General features: G+C 31.2%; 1 protein-coding gene across 5 annotated transcripts in view; it reads left to right on the forward strand.

Annotated features, from left to right (window-relative positions):
• The window catches only part of LOC134721329 (E3 ubiquitin-protein ligase TTC3-like), a 120,412-nt gene that overhangs the window by 59,051 nt on the left and 41,106 nt on the right, over positions 1-20,255 (forward strand). For all 5 annotated transcript variants that reach the window (XM_063584249.1, XM_063584250.1, XM_063584246.1 and 2 more), the window contains 4 exons: positions 512-578; positions 2,139-2,177; positions 13,165-13,239; positions 15,198-15,293. In XM_063584249.1, coding sequence (XP_063440319.1) covers positions 512-578; positions 2,139-2,177; positions 13,165-13,239; positions 15,198-15,293 — 277 coding nt within the window. The remainder of the gene's footprint in view (positions 1-511; positions 579-2,138; positions 2,178-13,164; positions 13,240-15,197; positions 15,294-20,255) is intronic.

Consider the following 20,255-nt stretch of genomic DNA (forward strand, 5'->3'; position numbering starts at 1 on the left):
TTGAGAAAAATCCTGTTTCAAACTTGTAAAACATTTCAAAATGCGAGTTTAAATTATTGCGTTTACAACTCTGTCGCATTTTTCGCAACAATTAAAACCTCGCAATAATTTCTGAATTTACAGTAGATAGATTTGAAAAGTAGTAATGATCATTAATACAAGACCTACCAAATGCATTTAAATAAAAACTACAAATAATTGACATAATTGATTGCATTAAACTTAAAGGGAAAATATATGTCAAATTGGGAGCCATCATTTGGAACCATATTTGAAAATATTCTGAAACTGAGAACTAGAAAACAAAATGGTTTGTATGCTTGTAGATGAAATAGGAGTTGGAAATATAACCTGAGAGCCATTTGATCAATACATAATATGGACATTTATAGGAGTTGTTAATTTGTTGAATGATGTCTATTATTACATATGTAAAATGTATTCAGGTAGCATTATAAGCTTCATACATCCATATTGATGATTTAAGTATGATATAACCATTTTCTTTCAGTCAAAAAAGATTCAGTCAAGACCCTTCAGTTCTGTTGTCCAGTGATGACCATGACTCAAGTGAAGAGGTAGGTACGAAATACATGTCTTGTGATTGTCTAATGAAGATGAATTAAGCTAAAACTATTTCTTTCAAAACATGTGTGTAAAATGGTCATTTTTGTTCAAATATGTTGATTTTAAGGGCATACGATACAGTTTTGATCCTGTATTTACAAGTTCATGAAAATTTGCATATAGGCTATTTTTTACCTGATTAAATCAAATATGTAATAAAAAATATACCTTCATGTGCTACTTTTTGAGTAAAATGAGGTCGAAATTTTATATATTTGCTCGAAATTCATATTTGTGGCCGTAATTTCTTTTTCGAAAGAAAGACATAACTTTTTTGTTATAAAAGATAAAAACAAATTGTTTTTTGTTAAATAATCAGTAATTTCTGTATTTTATAAATATCTTTAAAAATATGCAATTTTTTATTCAGAAATAACTCATATTTATCAAATGTTCGTGAATTGAGGAAAAAACGTAATTTTTTACTGCATGTTTATCACAATTAAAAAAAATCCTCTATTTACAGTTTTATAAAATTTGGGTCGAATAATCTCTCTGCAAAATTAAACTAAATGCCGTTTTGAAAAATAGGGGTCCATGAACTCATTTTCAAATTAAATCAGTTTGAATGATAAAAATCAGTCGAAAAATGCATCTTTTCCCGATATATCATAGTTTGACGTCGCGAAAATAACAAATTACGTTAGCAACGTCATTACCTTCCCTGTAACTGTATCGTATGCCCTTAATGTTTATGACATCATTATAAGTGACATTTCTGCACAAAAGTGTCTAGATTACTAGTATATCAACTTGTTTTGCCTATCAGTACAATTAACATTCTGTTGGATTTCAGGTAATAAAGAATATCTCTTTTCATACCTCCTACAGTGACTATTTATATTTTAGTCCCCCAAATGAACAGTTTGGAGGGGATTTAGAAATATTGGGTGTCTATCCAATCTTGTTAATGCTCTCACTCGTACATTTTTTGCAAGATTTTTATAATACTTGATTTATATCATCAATGTCTGGGACAAGTTCAAAATCAGAGCTGATCAACTGTTTGAAAATATTTTGCCCATGGAAATATTTATTATATAGATAATTGCATGTTAAGTGATCTCATGTGTACAATATTTGAAATTGGAACTTTGTTCTTTTACTTACACATGGTTTACCATGGAATATAAATTGTGTATAAAGGCTGTATTAGAAAGGTGGTACATTCAAAAAAATTGTTTTGCTATATAAATCAAAATGTAAAAATCAGATTGCTATGAAAAAAAAGATTTTAAACAAGACCCTAGCCTTATCATCCTTATTCTGCATGATTCTTTGAAATTTCAAATCCAGAAAAAGATTTTCCTTTGAAGGACTTTAAAGATTTCGACAGATATGGCTACAAAGAAGTCTTATTTTGCTTTGTTAAATATTCCACATTAAGTGAAAAATTTCTTTTTTCCTTTAAAACATTTGCATATTTATTGCCATATTTGCTTCAGAAAATGTATTCATATTGTAGAAATAACTATGTTGTTTATTTCTACTATTGTGTTTTACTCTAACAGGAATCAGTAGTAGATGTACCATACAGTGAAGCAAAGAAGGTAGTTAACATTTACAATCTTAGATTCCCCTTAAAAAATCTCTACCTTTTATTGGTTCTTAGAAAATATTTCCAACCATTACATGTTCAGTGTTCCTGTGTTTTTAGTACACTTGCTAATGCCATTTCATTGGTATTGGTTGTCTCTTGCAGGGGCGTAGCTGAGTTAAAATAAAGTGCAAGCATATATTGTCGAGCGGAGCGAGGCGAATTTTTTTTTGGACCATTTTATGATGAAAATGATAAATACCCTATCTGTTTCTTACTATACCATATTTCAAGAAACGATAGTAACATCCTAGTGGGTTTCGTAATTTGGAAACCCGGGAACAGATAAGACACAAAATGACAAGCAAAAACTTTCAACATTGAAAACTAACTACAGATGAAAAACACGGCCCCGAAAAAATGTGGCGACCTCCGGTGCTCCAAAAGTAAGCAGGTCCTGCTTCGTACAAGACACCCGTGGTGTTTCTCACGAGGGTCATTTTAAAATCAAATGAGAGGTTTCTACGACAACGGTAGAAGGTCATTTGTAACACAGATACCCTAGGTGAATCAATAGTCTTTTGGACGAAATGACAATGGGAATACGAAATCGAACGGCTACTTTTAAGTCTTGACTTATAAGTAAGGGAAATAAATCTAAGATGTTTTCAAGGTGATTTTATTGAGCCTGTATAATTAAATGTTAATACTGCATGTAAGACTTAAACTAAAGTATAGACGTCTTGTGAAAACGATGTACATGGCTCATTTACATCTTTGCTGGGCGAATTAGATAAAACGTTTTGGCTTTCGTTATCTGCTGCCTTCTTACTAAAATAAAAATCTAGCTTCTTCATTTTTATACGACCGCAAATTTTGAAAAAATTTTCGTCGTATATTGCTATCACGTTGGCGTCGTCGTCGTCGTCGTCGTCGTCCGAATACTTTTAGTTTTCGCACTCTAACTTTAGTAAAAGTGAATAGAAATCTATGAAATTTTAACACAAGGTTTATGACCATAAAAGGAAGGCTGGTATTGATTTTGGGAGTTTTGGTCCCAACATTTTAGGAATTAGGGGCCAAAAAGGGCCCAAATAAGCATTTTCTTGGTTTTCGCACTATAACTTTAGTTTAAGTTAATAGAAATCTATGAAATTTTGACACAAGGTTTATGACCACAAAAAAAAGGTTGGGATTGATTTTGGGAGTTTTGGTTTCAACAGTTTAGGAATTAGGGGCCAAAAAAGGGCCCAAATAAGCATTATTCTTGGTTTTCACACAATAACTTTAGTTAAAGTAAATAGAAATCAATGAAATTTAAACACAATGTTTATGACCACAAAAGGAAGGTTGGTATTGATTTTGGGAGTTTCGGTCCCAACAGTTTAGGAATAAGGGGCCAAAAAGGGACCCAAAAACGCATTTTTCTTGGTTTTCGCACCATAGCGTTAGTATAAGTAAATAGAAATCTATGAAATTTAAACACAAGGTTTATGACTATTAAAGGAAGGTTGGTTTTGATTTTGGGAGTTTTGGTCCCAACAGTTAAGGAAAAAGGGGCCCAAAGGGTCCAAAATTAAATTTTGTTTGATTTCATCAAAATTGAATAATTGGGGTTCTTTAATATGCCGAATCTAACTGTGTATGTAGATTCTTAATTTTTGGTCCCGTTTTCAAATTGGTCTACATTAAGGTCCAAAGGGTCCAAAATTAAACTTAGTTTGATTTTAACAAAAATTGAAACCTTTGGGTTCTTTGATATGCTGAATCTAAAAATGTACTTAGATTTTTGATTATTGGCCCAGTTTTCAAGTTGGCCCAAATCGAGGTCCAAAATTAAACATTGTTTGATTTCATCAAAAATTGAACAATTGGGGTTCTTTGATATGCCAAATCTAACTGTGTATGTAGATTCTTAATTTTTGGTCCAGTTTTAAAATTGGTCTAAATTAAAGTGCAAAGGGTCCAAAATTAAACTAAGTTTGATTTTAACAAAAATTAAATTCTTGGGCCTCTTTGATATGCTGAATCTAAACATGTACTTAAATTTTTGATTATGGGCCCAGTTTTCAAGTTGGTCCAAATTAGGATTTAAAATTATTATATTAAGTATTGTGCAATAGCAAGTCTTTTCAATTGCACAGTATTGTGCAATGGCAAGATATATCTAATTTCACAATATTGTGAAATAGCAAATTTTTTTTTAATTAAGAGTTATCTTTCTTTGTCCAGTATAGTAAGCAAGAAATATCTGCAAGATTTTTTTTTAATTGGAGTTATCTTTCTTTGTCCAGAATCAACTTAAATCTTTGTTATATACAATATACAATGTATATTCACTTTTTACTACCAACTGATAAATTTAAATAATCTTTACCATTCAGTGATAACAAGCAGTTTTTTTACATCTTAATATTTTATGATGTATTTAAATGAGTAGTAATTGTTGCAAACTCCATTAGAATATTTTAATTGAAATTAGTTTTGGAATAAGGGAAAGGGGGATGTGATTACAAAATTGGGTTCAATTTTTCTCATTTGAAATTTCATAAATAAAATGAAAATTTCTTCAAACATTTTTTTGAGAGGATTAATATTCAACAGCATAGTGAATTGCTCTAAGAGAAAACAAAAATTTTAAGTTCATTTGAATACATTCATTCTGTGTCAGAAACCTATGCTGTGTCAACTATTTAATCACAATCCAAATTTAGAGCGGAATCCAGCTTGAATGTTGTGTCCATACTTGCCCCAACCGTTCAGGGTTCAACCTCTGCGGTCGTATAAAGCTACGCCCTGCAGAGCATCTGGTTATTTTTATTTCTACCGGGGTTAAACTTTGTGTCGTGATTGTAGTTGCGAGACAAGATAATCCGGATGCCTGTATTTGAGTGATTGCCCCTGAAATATACATTTTTTCAAACTTTAATTTGAAAACTATAAGAACTAGGTTAATAATATAAACTATAAAATGGTTTGCAGGACATGTTCTGTCTACTCTGAAAATTTAGAACCCTGTGTAGAGTACGAACCTAGGGTACATGTATTTCATTATGACGTGTTATGGACATGCAAGTCTAGTATGTAGACTTGTAAGATATTTTGATGTATGTTTTAAAATTGGTATTAATAGAGCATACTGTTTAATATTCTGTATTTTTTATGAAAGTTATTATGTAGGAAACAGTAATTGTGTGAAATTACTTGTATTATACTACTTGTAATGCTTGTAGTCTGGAACATATGATAATTGAGGCAAATAAGTTTTATTTAACATTTAATAAGTATAGTAAGAACAATTACAATGTTATGAGTTTTCTAGAAATATTGAATTACTGTCATTTGTTTATTTGATAAACAAGTTGAAGTTCATGTTATAATTTACCAGTTCATAATAATAATCCACTGAATAATCCAACTGAAAGTCTTGTAATTTTGTGAAGATCCATTTGTAGAAACTGTAGTAAATCGTAGTAAATTCCACGCACCTGTGCTAGAATTTTATGAATGAAATGTATTGACATGCGCAGTAGAACCCATGTGTCACTTGGGACGATTGTTCAATAAAAACACTATTTTTACGTGTTGGCAACTGTTTTTACATACTTCTTGTAATTTCTTTTAGTAATTGTAGTCAACGTCTTCAATGTTTTGTTGATGTTAATGCTCATTATCCTTGATATTTCACATTTTGATCCGCCGGTGACACTCAAACTTTTCGCAGTGTTGTTTACGTATTGTGACTTCCGGTGGCGCTGTATACATTGTTGTATTTTAGTTACCATAGAAATTTGTTTAGTACCATGCATAAAATGTTTATTATATAAAGCGTACTTAAATTGTATATTATTGTGAATTTTGTAATTGATTATAGAATTTCAATGTTTAGTTGGACGGGCAAGCGCGCGATCCAACAATTTTCCAACTTTCCAACAATCCAACATTGACGTAATTTCGACGCTTGGACGTCAGTTCTGCTCAAACTTTTGGTTCTTACAGTTGGTATTTTTATTTTCTCGTTATTTATTTTAGTCAAAATGGTTAATTTTTCTTAGAAACTTTATTTTTTTAAAAGGTAAATTTGTAAAGGAAAATAGTAAAGTTAGCGTTTTCACAGTTAAAAAGGAATATTTCATTTTAGCGGACTCTTTAAAGCTTTATTTCTAGTTTATCTTTTAAAGTTAGGATTATTGAAATTGTTCATTGAAGTTCATGTTTATTGTTAACGTTTGTCTTGTAATAAATAGAATTAAATAGGAAAGTAGGCAGTTAAGGGATAATTTCCTAAAGGTCTGGAAATTATAATAAAGTTAAGGGATAATTTCCTAAAGGTCTGGAAATTATAATAAACAAAACAGTTTATGAATGGTATAAACTGTATTTCATTATTAGTTATTCAGGAAAGGCTCTGAAATATAACTAATAATAATAAACATTTTTTTTATGTAACTGGTGAGGTCTCAGTTACAACTTTTACAAAAATAGTTAGAAAAAGGTCTTCTGACTAAATTTTACTAGAAATTAGGATTTTCTCTTAGGTACTTTATTTTCTTAGTAAGATAGCAGAACTCAGCCTTTTTATGTATTTTTCTGACATATTATCTCTTGAGTGTAGAGATAAGTTAATAAATATCTCTTGAGTGTAGAGATAAATAAGAAAATATCTCTTGAGTTTAGAGATAAATCACTAGATGTATTATACTGAATAGAATCTTGTCATATCTTGAATATAACTGAAAATATATGATTCTTGAAATGAATAAAATATAGAAAACTTGTATATGTGACTTTTAGCAAATGCCTATACTGACCAGCTCATATCTTGTCATACTGACTTTGTTATATACAAACTACTCATAATATTTGAGTAAAAACTCTTGGGTCGAAGCATTTCAAGCCCCTGCCCGCTACATAATTTTGGCATCCTCGGTGGGATTCATTAAACTTTATTGGATCCTGTGATACGAACCTTTTGAAGTGAAATAGATTAACAGTGCAATGGGTAAACCTAGGTCTGTTCGTTCAAGAAAGACCGACACCTATAATAAGGGACATAGTAGCCAATATGAATCAGAAACAGAAGACAGTGAAATCCATACTGTCTATACCACTGATGACGAACCATGTCATTCTGAAAGTGATCAAGTTTATGAAGTTTCTCATGACTTGTATAACATAGAGACAGAGGAAGAAGAAGAAACAGTAATTTTTAGACCCAGATCCCAATTACGCAAGAGGCCAAGTCCTAGAAAAACTGGCTCTCCAAAAATGTCCTCCAGAAATAGAAAGCAAAATGATATAGAAAATAAGTCAGAACCTCAAAATCAAGGTGATTCTGGGGTAAAAGATACTATTAAAGTAGCTATACAAGATATGACTGGTCAAGTAGTAACAGCCATTCAAAATGCTTTTACTGGCATTACAAAACAATATAGGCATAGTAATGCTTCAAGTAAGCAACCAAAACATGCTAAAAGTAAAACAATTGCTAATCATAGTAATTCATTTTCTAGAGTTAGAAAAAGTAAACCAAGTTTTACCTCTTATAGTAATTTAAATTTTACATCAGCATCTGAGTGTGATGAATCTGATGATGAAATATTTAGTGACACATGCTCTGATATTGATACTAATAGTATTGACACAGATGTTATAACCCAAAGTAAACAATCAAAGTCAAAAATTGGGTTTTCCAATGCCAAACTCCCTTCTTTCACAGGAAAAGAAAAATGGGAGGTATGGATTAATAGGTTTGAGGCAGTAGCAAACTTACAAAATTGGGATAACAGAAATAAATTGGGTGAATTGTTAACCAGACTTCAAGGGGAAGCTGGGGATTTTGTGTTTGACCAGTTAAATAGTAAAACACTTAACAATTACTCAAAATTAGCTACAGAACTTAAGAATAGATTTGGGGACTTTGAAAATAAAAGAGCATACAAGATACAATTTAATAGGCGTACTCAGAAATCTAATGAAGACACTGCAGACTATGCTGCAGAATTAAAACGCTTATACGACAAGGCATATTCTAACCGACATGCAAAAATCAGGCAGGAAGACTTGCTCCAAAGATTTTTAATGGGACTGTCTGATACTGAAGCTAGAATTTACCTTGAACTTCATAAAGACCCCAAAACTATAGAGGAAGCAGTCCAAGAGGTCATCACATACAAGGAGACTACTTCTGAAACAAATGAGGGTACTTCAGTAAAAAATTCCAAGGTTAGGCAACTGAAGAAACAAAATTTTCCAAAATCAGATCTAGCTGTAGGAAAGAAAGAGAACACCAATTTCAACAAGCAAAATTCCACAAGTTCAGAAAAAGAGTTAATTTCAGTAACTAAGGATGAATTACAAAAGATGGTTAATCAAATGTACCTAGACGAGAAAAGAAAAGATGTGATACAGACATCAGTAGCAGGACAGTTGGACAGACAGGCCTTCAATGTCCATGCCCCACCCTATATTCCTAATGGGAATTATAGGAATAACAATTTGGAAAGAACCAATAACCCAGAAAACATTCCAAAATGTTACTACTGTGGTAAACCCGGTCATTATGCCAGAAAATGTTATGATAATCCAAATAGAGTAACCGATTATAGGAATAACAAGACCATGCCTCCAAGACAGACGAATAAACCTTACACTCCCCAAAACCATAATAGTAGCCTGTCAGATGTATATACATTAAACTAGAAAGGGTTAACCCAGTTGACCAGAAGTTAGCCCTTAAGTTAAATGAAAACGGTCATAAATTGGACAATATTGGTGTACAAGAGCCAACAAGCAGTATAACTTTTAGTAATAGTAAAGAGGAAGATATTAGCAATAGTAATAGTAAACAGACACATTTTAGTAATAGTAATAGTAAAGAGGAAACTAGTAGTAATAGTAATAGTAAAGAGGAAACTAGTGGCAATAGTAATAGTAAACAGAATTTTTTTAGTAATAGTAATAGTAAAGAGGAAACTAGTAGCAATAGTAATAGTAAAGAGGAAACTAGTAGTAATAGTAATAGTAAAGAGGAAACTAGTAGTAATAGTAATAGTAAAGAGGAAACTAGTAGTAATAGTAATAGTAAAGAGGAAACTAGTAGCAATAGTAATAGTAAAGAGGAAACTAGTAGTAATAGTAATATATCTTCTGACACTTTAGAAGATACAAATTTAGTTTGTTCTAATCCAATTTTAGGAATTGAACAATCAGTTGCAAGTAATGTTATTGTAAGACAAGTACTCCGAAGTGATGGAGTCTATGTCGAAGGACATATCCAAGGGTCTGAGGTAAATTTTACTGTAGATACAGGGGCAGTCCGGACAGTATTATCCGTGTATGCCTTTAATAAAATTCCTCATGTTAATAGACCAATCTTGGAAAAGTCTAATACTTTAGCTTGTGCTGATGGTAAACCCCTAAAGGAGCTAGGGAAAGCTAATTTTGAAATTAAATTAGGAAATTTATGTTTTAATACAGAAATGATAGTTGCCAATATAGAAGATGAAGCTTTGTTAGGACTAGACGTTCTGATGAAATCTGAGTGGGGTCCTGCTGACATAAAGTTAACAGAAGGAATTATACTGCTTGGTGGTAATGCTGTCCATTGTACACAGATTGGTCAAAGAAATGAATTTATACGAAAAATTTATGGGGAAGCTTACTATGAAATTCCCTCAAGGTCTGAAAATTTTGTTGATGTTTTCATTGACCGACTTGATGATGATCCTCCTGAAACAGTCCAAGATTGCATTTTACAACCCACTGAGAAATTTTCAGAAAGATCTCCATTAGCAATGACACCATGTTTAGTTAAAAGTAATAGTAGCCAAGCCAACATAAGCCAAGATGTTACTTGTAATACTAGTACCTGTAGTATTATAAACCCATACATGTATGATCAAGATACAGTAATTGGTTCAGCAGAAGTAGTTGAACATGAACCTAAGATGCTATTTACATGTAAATGTGAAGCCACACATGAAGTAAATAACCAAATTGCAATGAGAAGACTGCAATTTCATGACTCACATCTAGAGTCTGGAAAGGGGGTATCCAAAGAAGAAATAGGTAGACATTTGACCAATAAAGAAAGAGAACTGACGCCAGAACCACCTCCTCCGCCAGAACCACCCCCTACAATAGCAACAATGCTCCAGTTGCACAAAAGAAACAGAAGAAGTCCCAGCTGGTAGCTACATGAAGAGACAATTAATTTTAGATTGAATAAGATGTACATGTATTTTTAATTTTTTTAATAGAAATGTTATGGTATTGTTTTTTTGAATTGTTAATATCAAAAGTACATGTAATTTATGGTTAAGGTAGAAATTATTAGAAATTTATCTAGACTGAAAATATATTTTTGGAAAGTTGAAAGATTAAAAGTAATTTATTTATGAAATAGTCAAAAGCTTTTTAGTGTTAAAAGTAAAATTTTGAGTATATTTTTGAACTTATATTTAAATATTTTGGTACTGTTTGCATGGTAACTAAAATTTTCCTCTGAGAACCTCTGGTTTTTAGCCATGTTCCAGTTTGTTCATAATGTTCAGTAATTTTCCACATATGGTACATATATGTATGTTTATCTGGTATCTACTGCCCTCGTGCTGATGGTCAAAATGGTGAAACTTCAGGTGTACCTGTAAATATATAAAAAGAATATAATTATGTATAATTTTTACGTATCTGGTATTATATTATGATGTATTTGTGTTGATGAGAAAACTAATGTCATGCAGTTTTGGAATAGTGTAAAGCAGAAGAAAATATTTCAAACTTTAATTGTAAACTTTTGCATTTATAAGTTAAAACTATTTGCGGGGACGCAAATAATGGAAAGGGGGTAAAATGTAGAGTACGAACCTAGGGTACATGTATTTCATTATGACGTGTTATGGACATGCAAGTCTAGTATGTAGACTTGTAAGATATTTTGATGTATGTTTTAAAATTGGTATTAATAGAGCATACTGTTTAATATTCTGTATTTTTTATGAAAGTTATTATGTAGGAAACAGTAATTGTGTGAAATTACTTGTATTATACTACTTGTAATGCTTGTAGTCTGGAACATATGATAATTGAGGCAAATAAGTTTTATTTAACATTTAATAAGTATAGTAAGAACAATTACAATGTTATGAGTTTTCTAGAAATATTGAATTACTGTCATTTGTTTATTTGATAAACAAGTTGAAGTTCATGTTATAATTTACCAGTTCATAATAATAATCCACTGAATAATCCAACTGAAAGTCTTGTAATTTTGTGAAGATCCATTTGTAGAAACTGTAGTAAATCGTAGTAAATTCCACGCACCTGTGCTAGAATTTTATGAATGAAATGTATTGACATGCGCAGTAGAACCCATGTGTCACTTGGGACGATTGTTCAATAAAAACACTATTTTTACGTGTTGGCAACTGTATTTACATACTTCTTGTAATTTCTTTTAGTATTTGTAGTCAACGTCTTCAATGTTTTGTTGATGTTAATGCTCATTATCCTTGATATTTCACATTTTGATCCGCCGGTGACACTCAAACTTTTCGCAGTGTTGTTTACGTATTGTGACTTCCGGTGGCGCTGTATACATTGTTGTATTTTAGTTACCATAGAAATTTGTTTAGTACCATGCATAAAATGTTTATTATATAAAGCGTACTTAAATTGTATATTATTGTGAATTTTGTAATTGATTATAGAATTTCAATGTTTAGTTGGACGGGCAAGCGCGCGATCCAACAATTTTCCAACTTTCCAACAATCCAACATTGACGTAATTTCGACGCTTGGACGTCAGTTCTGCTCAAACTTTTGGTTCTTACAGTTGGTATTTTTATTTTCTCGTTATTTATTTTAGTCAAAATGGTTAATTTTTCTTAGAAACTTTATTTTTTTAAAAGGTAAATTTGTAAAGGAAAATAGTAAAGTTAGCGTTTTCACAGTTAAAAAGGAATATTTCATTTTAGCGGACTCTTTAAAGCTTTATTTCTAGTTTATCTTTTAAAGTTAGGATTATTGAAATTGTTCATTGAAGTTCATGTTTATTGTTAACGTTTGTCTTCTTGTAATAAATAGAATTAAATAGGAAAGTAGGCAGTTAAGGGATAATTTCCTAAAGGTCTGGAAATTATAATAAAGTTAAGGGATAATTTCCTAAAGGTCTGGAAATTATAATAAACAAAACAGTTTATGAATGGTATAAACTGTATTTCATTATTAGTTATTCAGGAAAGGCTCTGAAATATAACTAATAATAATAAACATTTTTTTTATGTAACTGGTGAGGTCTCAGTTACAACTTTTACAAAAATAGTTAGAAAAAGGTCTTCTGACTAAATTTTACTAGAAATTAGGATTTTCTCTTAGGTACTTTATTTTCTTAGTAAGATAGCAGAACTCAGCCTTTTTATGTATTTTTCTGACATATTATCTCTTGAGTGTAGAGATAAGTTAATAAATATCTCTTGAGTGTAGAGATAAATAAGAAAATATCTCTTGAGTTTAGAGATAAATCACTAGATGTATTATACTGAATAGAATCTTGTCATATCTTGAATATAACTGAAAATATATGATTCTTGAAATGAATAAAATATAGAAAACTTGTATATGTGACTTTTAGCAAATGCCTATACTGACCAGCTCATATCTTGTCATACTGACTTTGTTATATACAAACTACTCATAATATTTGAGTAAAAACTCTTGGGTCGAAGCATTTCAAGCCCCTGCCCGCTACACCTGTTTTGGCACATTGCCTCTGAAATGTTGGTTTTTACTGGGTTTTTTTAGTTTTGGAATTATCTAACCAATTGAAAGTGCTAGTTATAAGATTTTTAAAAATTGCAAAATTGATCAACAACACAAAGAATAACTAAAGTATGTGCACATAAAAGTTGTTTTCCTCTTTTACATGTATTTTTTATACATGTATCAATTAAAGCCTGTTATAACTTTCAAGTTTACATGGCATAGTTTCTGTTTTGTAGAAAATATTTGAATCGAGGAAGCAAGCCAAAGATCCAGAAGTGGAAAAATTACATCTAAATAAAACTCAAGGAAAGGTATGCAAGTGATTCTAAAAGTTTTAAATATTTTTGTCGGGAATGTTGAATAGTAAGCAACTATTGTACAATCTTATGTACACAATATTTCAGTTGTAATAATGAGTTTACTAATTTGCAATTTTCAAAACTGTTGATATGTGGTTTCTTTGTATGGCAAAGAAAGTCCTCTTTCTTTAAAATTGTTAGATATTTAAGCACCTAAAATCCCCTATTAACTGTACCCTCAAATCTATATAAGAATTTTGAAAGGCTTTAACAGCAGTAAATTGAATGGAGCCTTCTAAATGAAGCATGGACACTGGTATTTAAATCTGTTTGTAGAAAATTGGTACTTTGTAGAACATTTTCTTATATCCATAAAGTCTACCAAAGGAGTAGGTCCAGTAAGACGCCTTTTGGCCCCAAAATAATAGCAGTTTTACAAAATTGTTCAAACGTAAACTTTTAGTTATTTATTGGACAGTAGAATGCTTCTGCTACATAAATATGGACTGTTTTTGACAATACAATGCACATATATTGGGTCCTAACACCATTAAGTCATGCTAAATTACTGAAATCTACACAATTCTAGCATTTTAGTTAAATTTTATACCGTTTTCCTGTCAAACGAAAGTGGTCGCATTCGTGTTCATCCTTAATATTGAAATGTAAGTTGTATTTGATGATAAAACATAACATATATAAAGATTGAGGATGAACACTTATGCTGCCACTTTCATATTTGACAAAAACCATCTGAAAAGTGACATTTTTCGGCATATTTGGTAGATTTTTCATATTTGAGCTTCAATCGGACCGTTTTTAATGACTAAATTAGTTAAAATCTTTCACCAAAACTTATTCATTCAAATAAAATAGACACTTAAGTGTTTAAAAAGTGGTCAAAAACTTTCGTCAGATGAACCTGAAATTTGAGGCCAAAATTGGTCCTTACCAGACCTACTCCTTTGGAAGCCCACAAATAACAGTGAATTCACAGTATGTAAATAATGCATAAAGATGTTGTATGATTGTCAATGAGACAACTATACATCGAAGATTTGTGGACAAGGATTGAACAACTACAGGCCACTATAGTCTTACACAATGAGAAAAACTCACAATATATGGTTATATTGGAAGGTACAAATATTAAAATAGCCCTAATACTACCAAAACAGCTTGTGTCATACTGGTAATGTCTTCCTGGTCATGATCTATATTGCTTTTAGGCCCGTCCAATACTGAAAAAGGATTCATTGCCAGTCCGTATTTAATACAGCATTCAGACCAAGTCTGTATTGAAAAAGTTGGATTACTTAATAAAAGTGTTATGAACTGGCTGTTTCTGTATTGGCCATGGTTCAGATGCTTGATCAGCTGTATTGGCCCTCGACTCTACAGGTCTTGAGGCCAATACAGCAAACCTTTAATCTATTAACCTGGCTTATCCAGTGTTTGCATTGTTGAAAAGAGATCATTCCATTAAATGCAGGCAAATTAGATGAATAAGGCAGTTCAGACCAGAACTATATGAGTACCTGTACTATTGACTTTTCAGTCACAGGAAGATCCCTAAAATATCCTTGTGAGGAATTTGTAGGTTAAATGAATACATTATTGACATGATGCAAGACGAAAAAAAAAATATTAAGGGTATTGTTTATAACAGATTATGATCCATCCATGTTTATTTATGCTAATTTTGTAATATAGTATATGCGTTTCATATTTCTTTTTTATCCTTAATCTTCAGTTTTATATAAGGCCGACTTCATTTTAAGACTCAAGCTTACAAATCTGGTGTGATTAGCTGAAATCCAGTAGGTTGTATTGTCAATGTTGATATTCTGTAAACCATAACTTATTGTATTAAAGGTAAATAATAAATATTCCTTTAGACATCTGCAATCAATTACAGCAACCAAAAATCAATGTAATTCTATCTAAATCAGCTCTGTGTATAATTACAGAAGTCACAGAAAGGACGGAAAGGTAATCAGACAGGTGAAAAGCAAACCAAACCTGCAGTTACAGAGCCAACACCTATACCTGTCCAAGAAAAAGTGGTAAGCTTTATAATTACTTGTTGCCATCATTTTGTTGATGCTAAAAGCCAATTAACTTCCTCTATTGACACTGAGCTACAAAGGGAAACTTAAATGACAGCAATTTGTTTATAAGTTTTAAAATTTATTGAAAAATAAAGATGATAATTTACATTGTATGAATATTCATGTGATAGTCTTAATTGAGCAAATGGTAGCATTGACAATCTGGTAAGATAGTTTCCAAAGGAATAAGGTAAGGACAGATTTTGGTCTCAAATTTCAGATTCTTCTGACGAAAGATTTTGACTTCTTTTTAAACACTGTTATGTAATATCATCAAATACAACTTAATTTCAATATTAAGGATGAACACGAATGCAGCCACTTTCTTTTACACGAAAACCGTCTAAAATCTTACTTAAATGCTAGAAGTGTGAAGATTTCAGTGATTTAGCATGACTTAACCTGATATGTGCATTGTATTGTCAAAATCAGCCCATATGTAAGTAGCAGAAGTATTCTAATGTGCAATAAATAACTATAAGTTTACATTTTTACAATTTTGTAAAACTGCTATATTTTGTGGCCAAAAAGGGGTCTTGCTGGACCTACTCATTTGTTTAGTTGAAACTTCATGTTGGGCTTGATCATTAAAGGTATATCATTTCAATTGTAGTAATTGAAATTTAGGGTACTGTACATGTTCATCAGAAGTCGTATTTTTGATTTATTGGGAGAAAATGGTCATTAATTGATGGAGGTCAACTCATGGAGGTTAAAGGTGATTTGACTAAGTTATGTCAGAGACATATATACACAGAGATTGGCAACTCCGTGAAATCCCGTTAAAGATCGCGGCCCAGAATGAGATTCTCGTCGATAAAATTTAGAACATGCAATCAAGTCGGGGATGAATAACCTGGATAGGTAATCAAGAAAAGCAATGGGAAAATTATATCAGATCATATTATAATTTCTTTTCTAATAAAAAATACTTGAATGTTATATTTATCTTTCAGCATTTATTGAGAAAAATATTGTTATATGATATGCATTTCATAATTAAAATTTCAAATCTGGTAATGCTCAATTGTTATTACAAGAAAATTTTCGGTACGGCATATATCTTTGCAATAGTTTGTTTAATTACACAGTGAAATTGTGTGTGTCCGATTTTCCGGTAATTAGGTCCTTAATAGAGTTGTGATTGTTGATTCACAGGTGTGCGATTACGCAATTTATTGCCCTCCGATCACCTGAATATTACCGGAGGTGAATTTTAGGAAATGGATTATTACTTGGCAATTGTTTTTTAAAGATTAACAAATTCTGACATACTATTTTAACCATGACCAGAACTTTATTTTAACAGAAGCACTCGGCAATACTATAGTGTATATTCAATCAGGAAAACAAAAAGAGTCTTTTAACATGTCAAAAAAAGAAATGAGGCAACTTTGTCATATCAGAGACATTATATGTCTCTGGTCATATATATAAAAATATGTAGCCAGTAGAATTTTGTGGCCGAATTTTGTCTCGTGAGAAACTGAATTTATATCTGTTTTAATTTATTTATAATGTTTAATTGTCGATTGACCTAAAATAAAATTATTTATGGAACATTTGCGTAAATTTCCTCAATGAACGTACATTATAGTGTTGTCGAAATCACTATTTTTTGCTGCCATGAAATATTGAATATGAATCCGTCATTATTTGTATTTTTTTAAAGACATCAAGTTAATATCACCAGAGACATATATATGTCTCTGATATCACAGACTTTGATTAAAAACAATATGTTTCATAAGTACAGTAAAATGCTCTGCTCAACTCTGGGAACAGTATATATATCTTACGTTAATATATATGTTCCTGCTCAACTGTAGAATTTCAATGTTTTGTTTCATAAACCACTGGAGTATTTCAACATTCTTATCTTTACTCTTTCCAGAGACATATATACACAGTGAATCTTGAGTTTGAAATTAGAAAGATTTAAAATTGTGCACAAGTTTTATCTGATCTTTTGTGGGTTTATGTTGTTCAAGGTAATTTTCTGTGCAGTTATTTTCATTTCATTTGATATTTTTTTCCTCTGTGTTACAGGACCTTGTACTTTTTGATTTGCCCCTTGACATCTGCTGCTTCTGTTTAAACCTTAACCACAAATATCTCATCTGTTTTAAATAAAAGTCTCATTCCCGGAATTTGTTATACAGGAATTCATTTTAATATCAGATTTTTATAAGCATATCAACTGCTTGGTCTCTTCCCACAACTTGTGTCAGTTAGGACGGAATGCATCAATAGGTACATACATGTACCAGGTCATGGATATAATATAAGTACACGTTATGTGCTTTTGACCTTCACAAGAATTTTTAAACATTCATAAATGTGCAAAGAATATTGTTGTCGTTGGGTTGTTGTCTCATTCTATGTTTCACCATCTATACCTCACATTTCTGTTTAGTCATAGCATCTGTGCCTTTCAACTTATTGCAGAAAATATTAGCATAAACATTTTTTCAAAACAGGAGAGGTGAAATAGTGATCACAGAATGAGGACATGTAAAACTGAAACAACACAGCACAACAGATAAATATAAATAAGCACCATTGACATTTTTTTAAAGGACTGAAACAAACATAGATGGTGACCAATGTAAGCGACTAGTGTACAGAAGTAGAGTGAACATTTCTTGCTTCTTTTCCTACACATTTTGTCATTTTATGTAAACAATTACATATGTTACTTTCCATGAAGAGGAAGGAATTTGTGAATAGAGTGGCCTTCTAATGAGAGTCATACATGTAAATCCTTGTCTCATTAGCAATCATACTACATCATATTGTTATACATCTACATGTATTGTTCTTGTAAAAACTATGTAAATTTTGTTAACATAAATAAGACTAATGAAGTTGAACACAAGATATTTATTTGCTTTTTTATCCATTTTACAGTCAGGATAAGCACATGTATTTTTCTCTCTTACATAACCATTGTTAGTTTTAAGTATCACATTGATAGTAGTAATCAGTCCACAACATGACTGTGCCGTCACTTTTGGAAAAAGTCATCACTAGTTGTTCCTGTTTGCCAGGAAGTCTTATTTTCAATCAGAAAGACATGGGAGTCCTACATTCAGCCCATGTATGATATTATATCTCTTGTATGCTGCACTGACAGGTAAATTTGATCAACATCTTTGTCCTTTTATAGCAAGCAGGACCCTGTTAAAAAAGAGAAAGCTGTCAGATACTGAATGTAAAAATATATAAAATTGTAAATGTCATCAAAGTGGTGGAAATAATGAAAAAAAAAACCCTCTATACACAAATCCAGTTTGTCATGATAGGAAAGTAATGCATGTGCTGGGTACAATAATTCTCTGAAGATGGAAAAGTCTACTGTAAATTCAGAAATTAATGCAAGGTTTTTATTATTGCGAAAAATGCGAAAGAGTTTAAAACTCACTTTTTGAAAAATTTTGAATGAATTTAACAGGATTCTTAACAGAAGTTGTAAAAATTAAAATCGCATTTCAGTTTAAAATGAGAAAATCAATAATAAATGCATGCAATAATTTCTGAATTTACAGTATCAAGTGTATACGGACAGGGGTCTGTCTTGATATTGAAACAAAACACCATGGCCGTCAGCTATAATACTGATTTTTAATTGTAAATTGCATCAAAGTGGGTGAAAATATGATAAAAACAACCTCTTTATGCAAATTCAGTATGTCATAGGACAAAAAATAATGAGCTAGGAACAATTATTCTCTGAAGATGGAAAAGTTTTAAACTGTAGCCATGGACAGGGGTATGTCTTGATATTAAAGAAAATTAACATGGCCGTCAGCTATAATATTGATTTTTAATTGTAAATTACATCAAAGTGGGTGAAAATATGATAAAAACAACCTCCATATGCAAATTCAGTATGTCATAGGACAAAAAATAATGAGCTAGGAACAATTATTCTCTGAAGATGGAAAAGTTTTAAACTGTAGCCATGGACAGGGGTCTGTCTTGATATTAAAGAAAGTTAACATGGCAGTCAGCTATAATACTGATTTTTAATTGTAAATTACATCAAAGTGGGTGAAAATATGATAAAAACAACCTCCATATGCAAATTCAGTATGTCATAGGAAAAAAAATAATGTGCTGGGAACAATTATTCTCTGAAGATGGAAAAGTTTTAAACTGTAGTCATGGACAGGGGTCTGTCTTGATATTAAAGAAAATAAACATGGCCGTCATCTATAATACTGATTTTTAATTGTAAATTGCATCAAAGTGGGTTAAAATATGATAAAAACAACCTCTACATACAAATTCAATATGTCTGGGGAAAGTAATTCATCACGCAATTTGTTTTATTCCTTTTCAAATGAAAATGTTTTGATAAAAATTACGACCGTGCTAAAAATTTCCATAACGTGCATCTCGGCCCAGTTTTTACCATTATTAAATACTGCAATAAAACGTTAATCGTCTCAATATTTTAAATAATAACTACTGCAAACTGAATAAAACAGGGTAATTCATAGTAGAAATTGAAATATATACTTACATTATGCTGTTTTGAAATGCTTGATGTGAAATAAAAATCGAAGCGTGGTGGTGTACTTGTCGTGATAGAATCAATATGGCGATCTCGTTAAAGTCTCGTGAGATGCGTTACGTGGATTAGATTTCGTTGACCACTGTTACAGTTGCCAATCTCTGTGTATATATGTCTCTGGTTATGTATCTACTAAAATGGATGGAATGCCAATTACGTCATTGGAAGGGGATATGTTGTATCTTGGTCATCATGACTTTTATGTTCAAATGAAAGGATTTACAAAATTTGCACATTTGTTGCATCAAATTTAATTTGAGAAATGCTGTTAAGAATCAACTCTTTAAATGATCAAATTATTTTTCATGATTATTAAAGAGTTTTAGATAACATGTTTA

The sequence above is a fragment of the Mytilus trossulus genome, chromosome 6, assembly GCF_036588685.1.
Source record: "Mytilus trossulus isolate FHL-02 chromosome 6, PNRI_Mtr1.1.1.hap1, whole genome shotgun sequence".
Lineage (NCBI taxonomy): Eukaryota > Metazoa > Mollusca > Bivalvia > Mytilida > Mytilidae > Mytilus > Mytilus trossulus.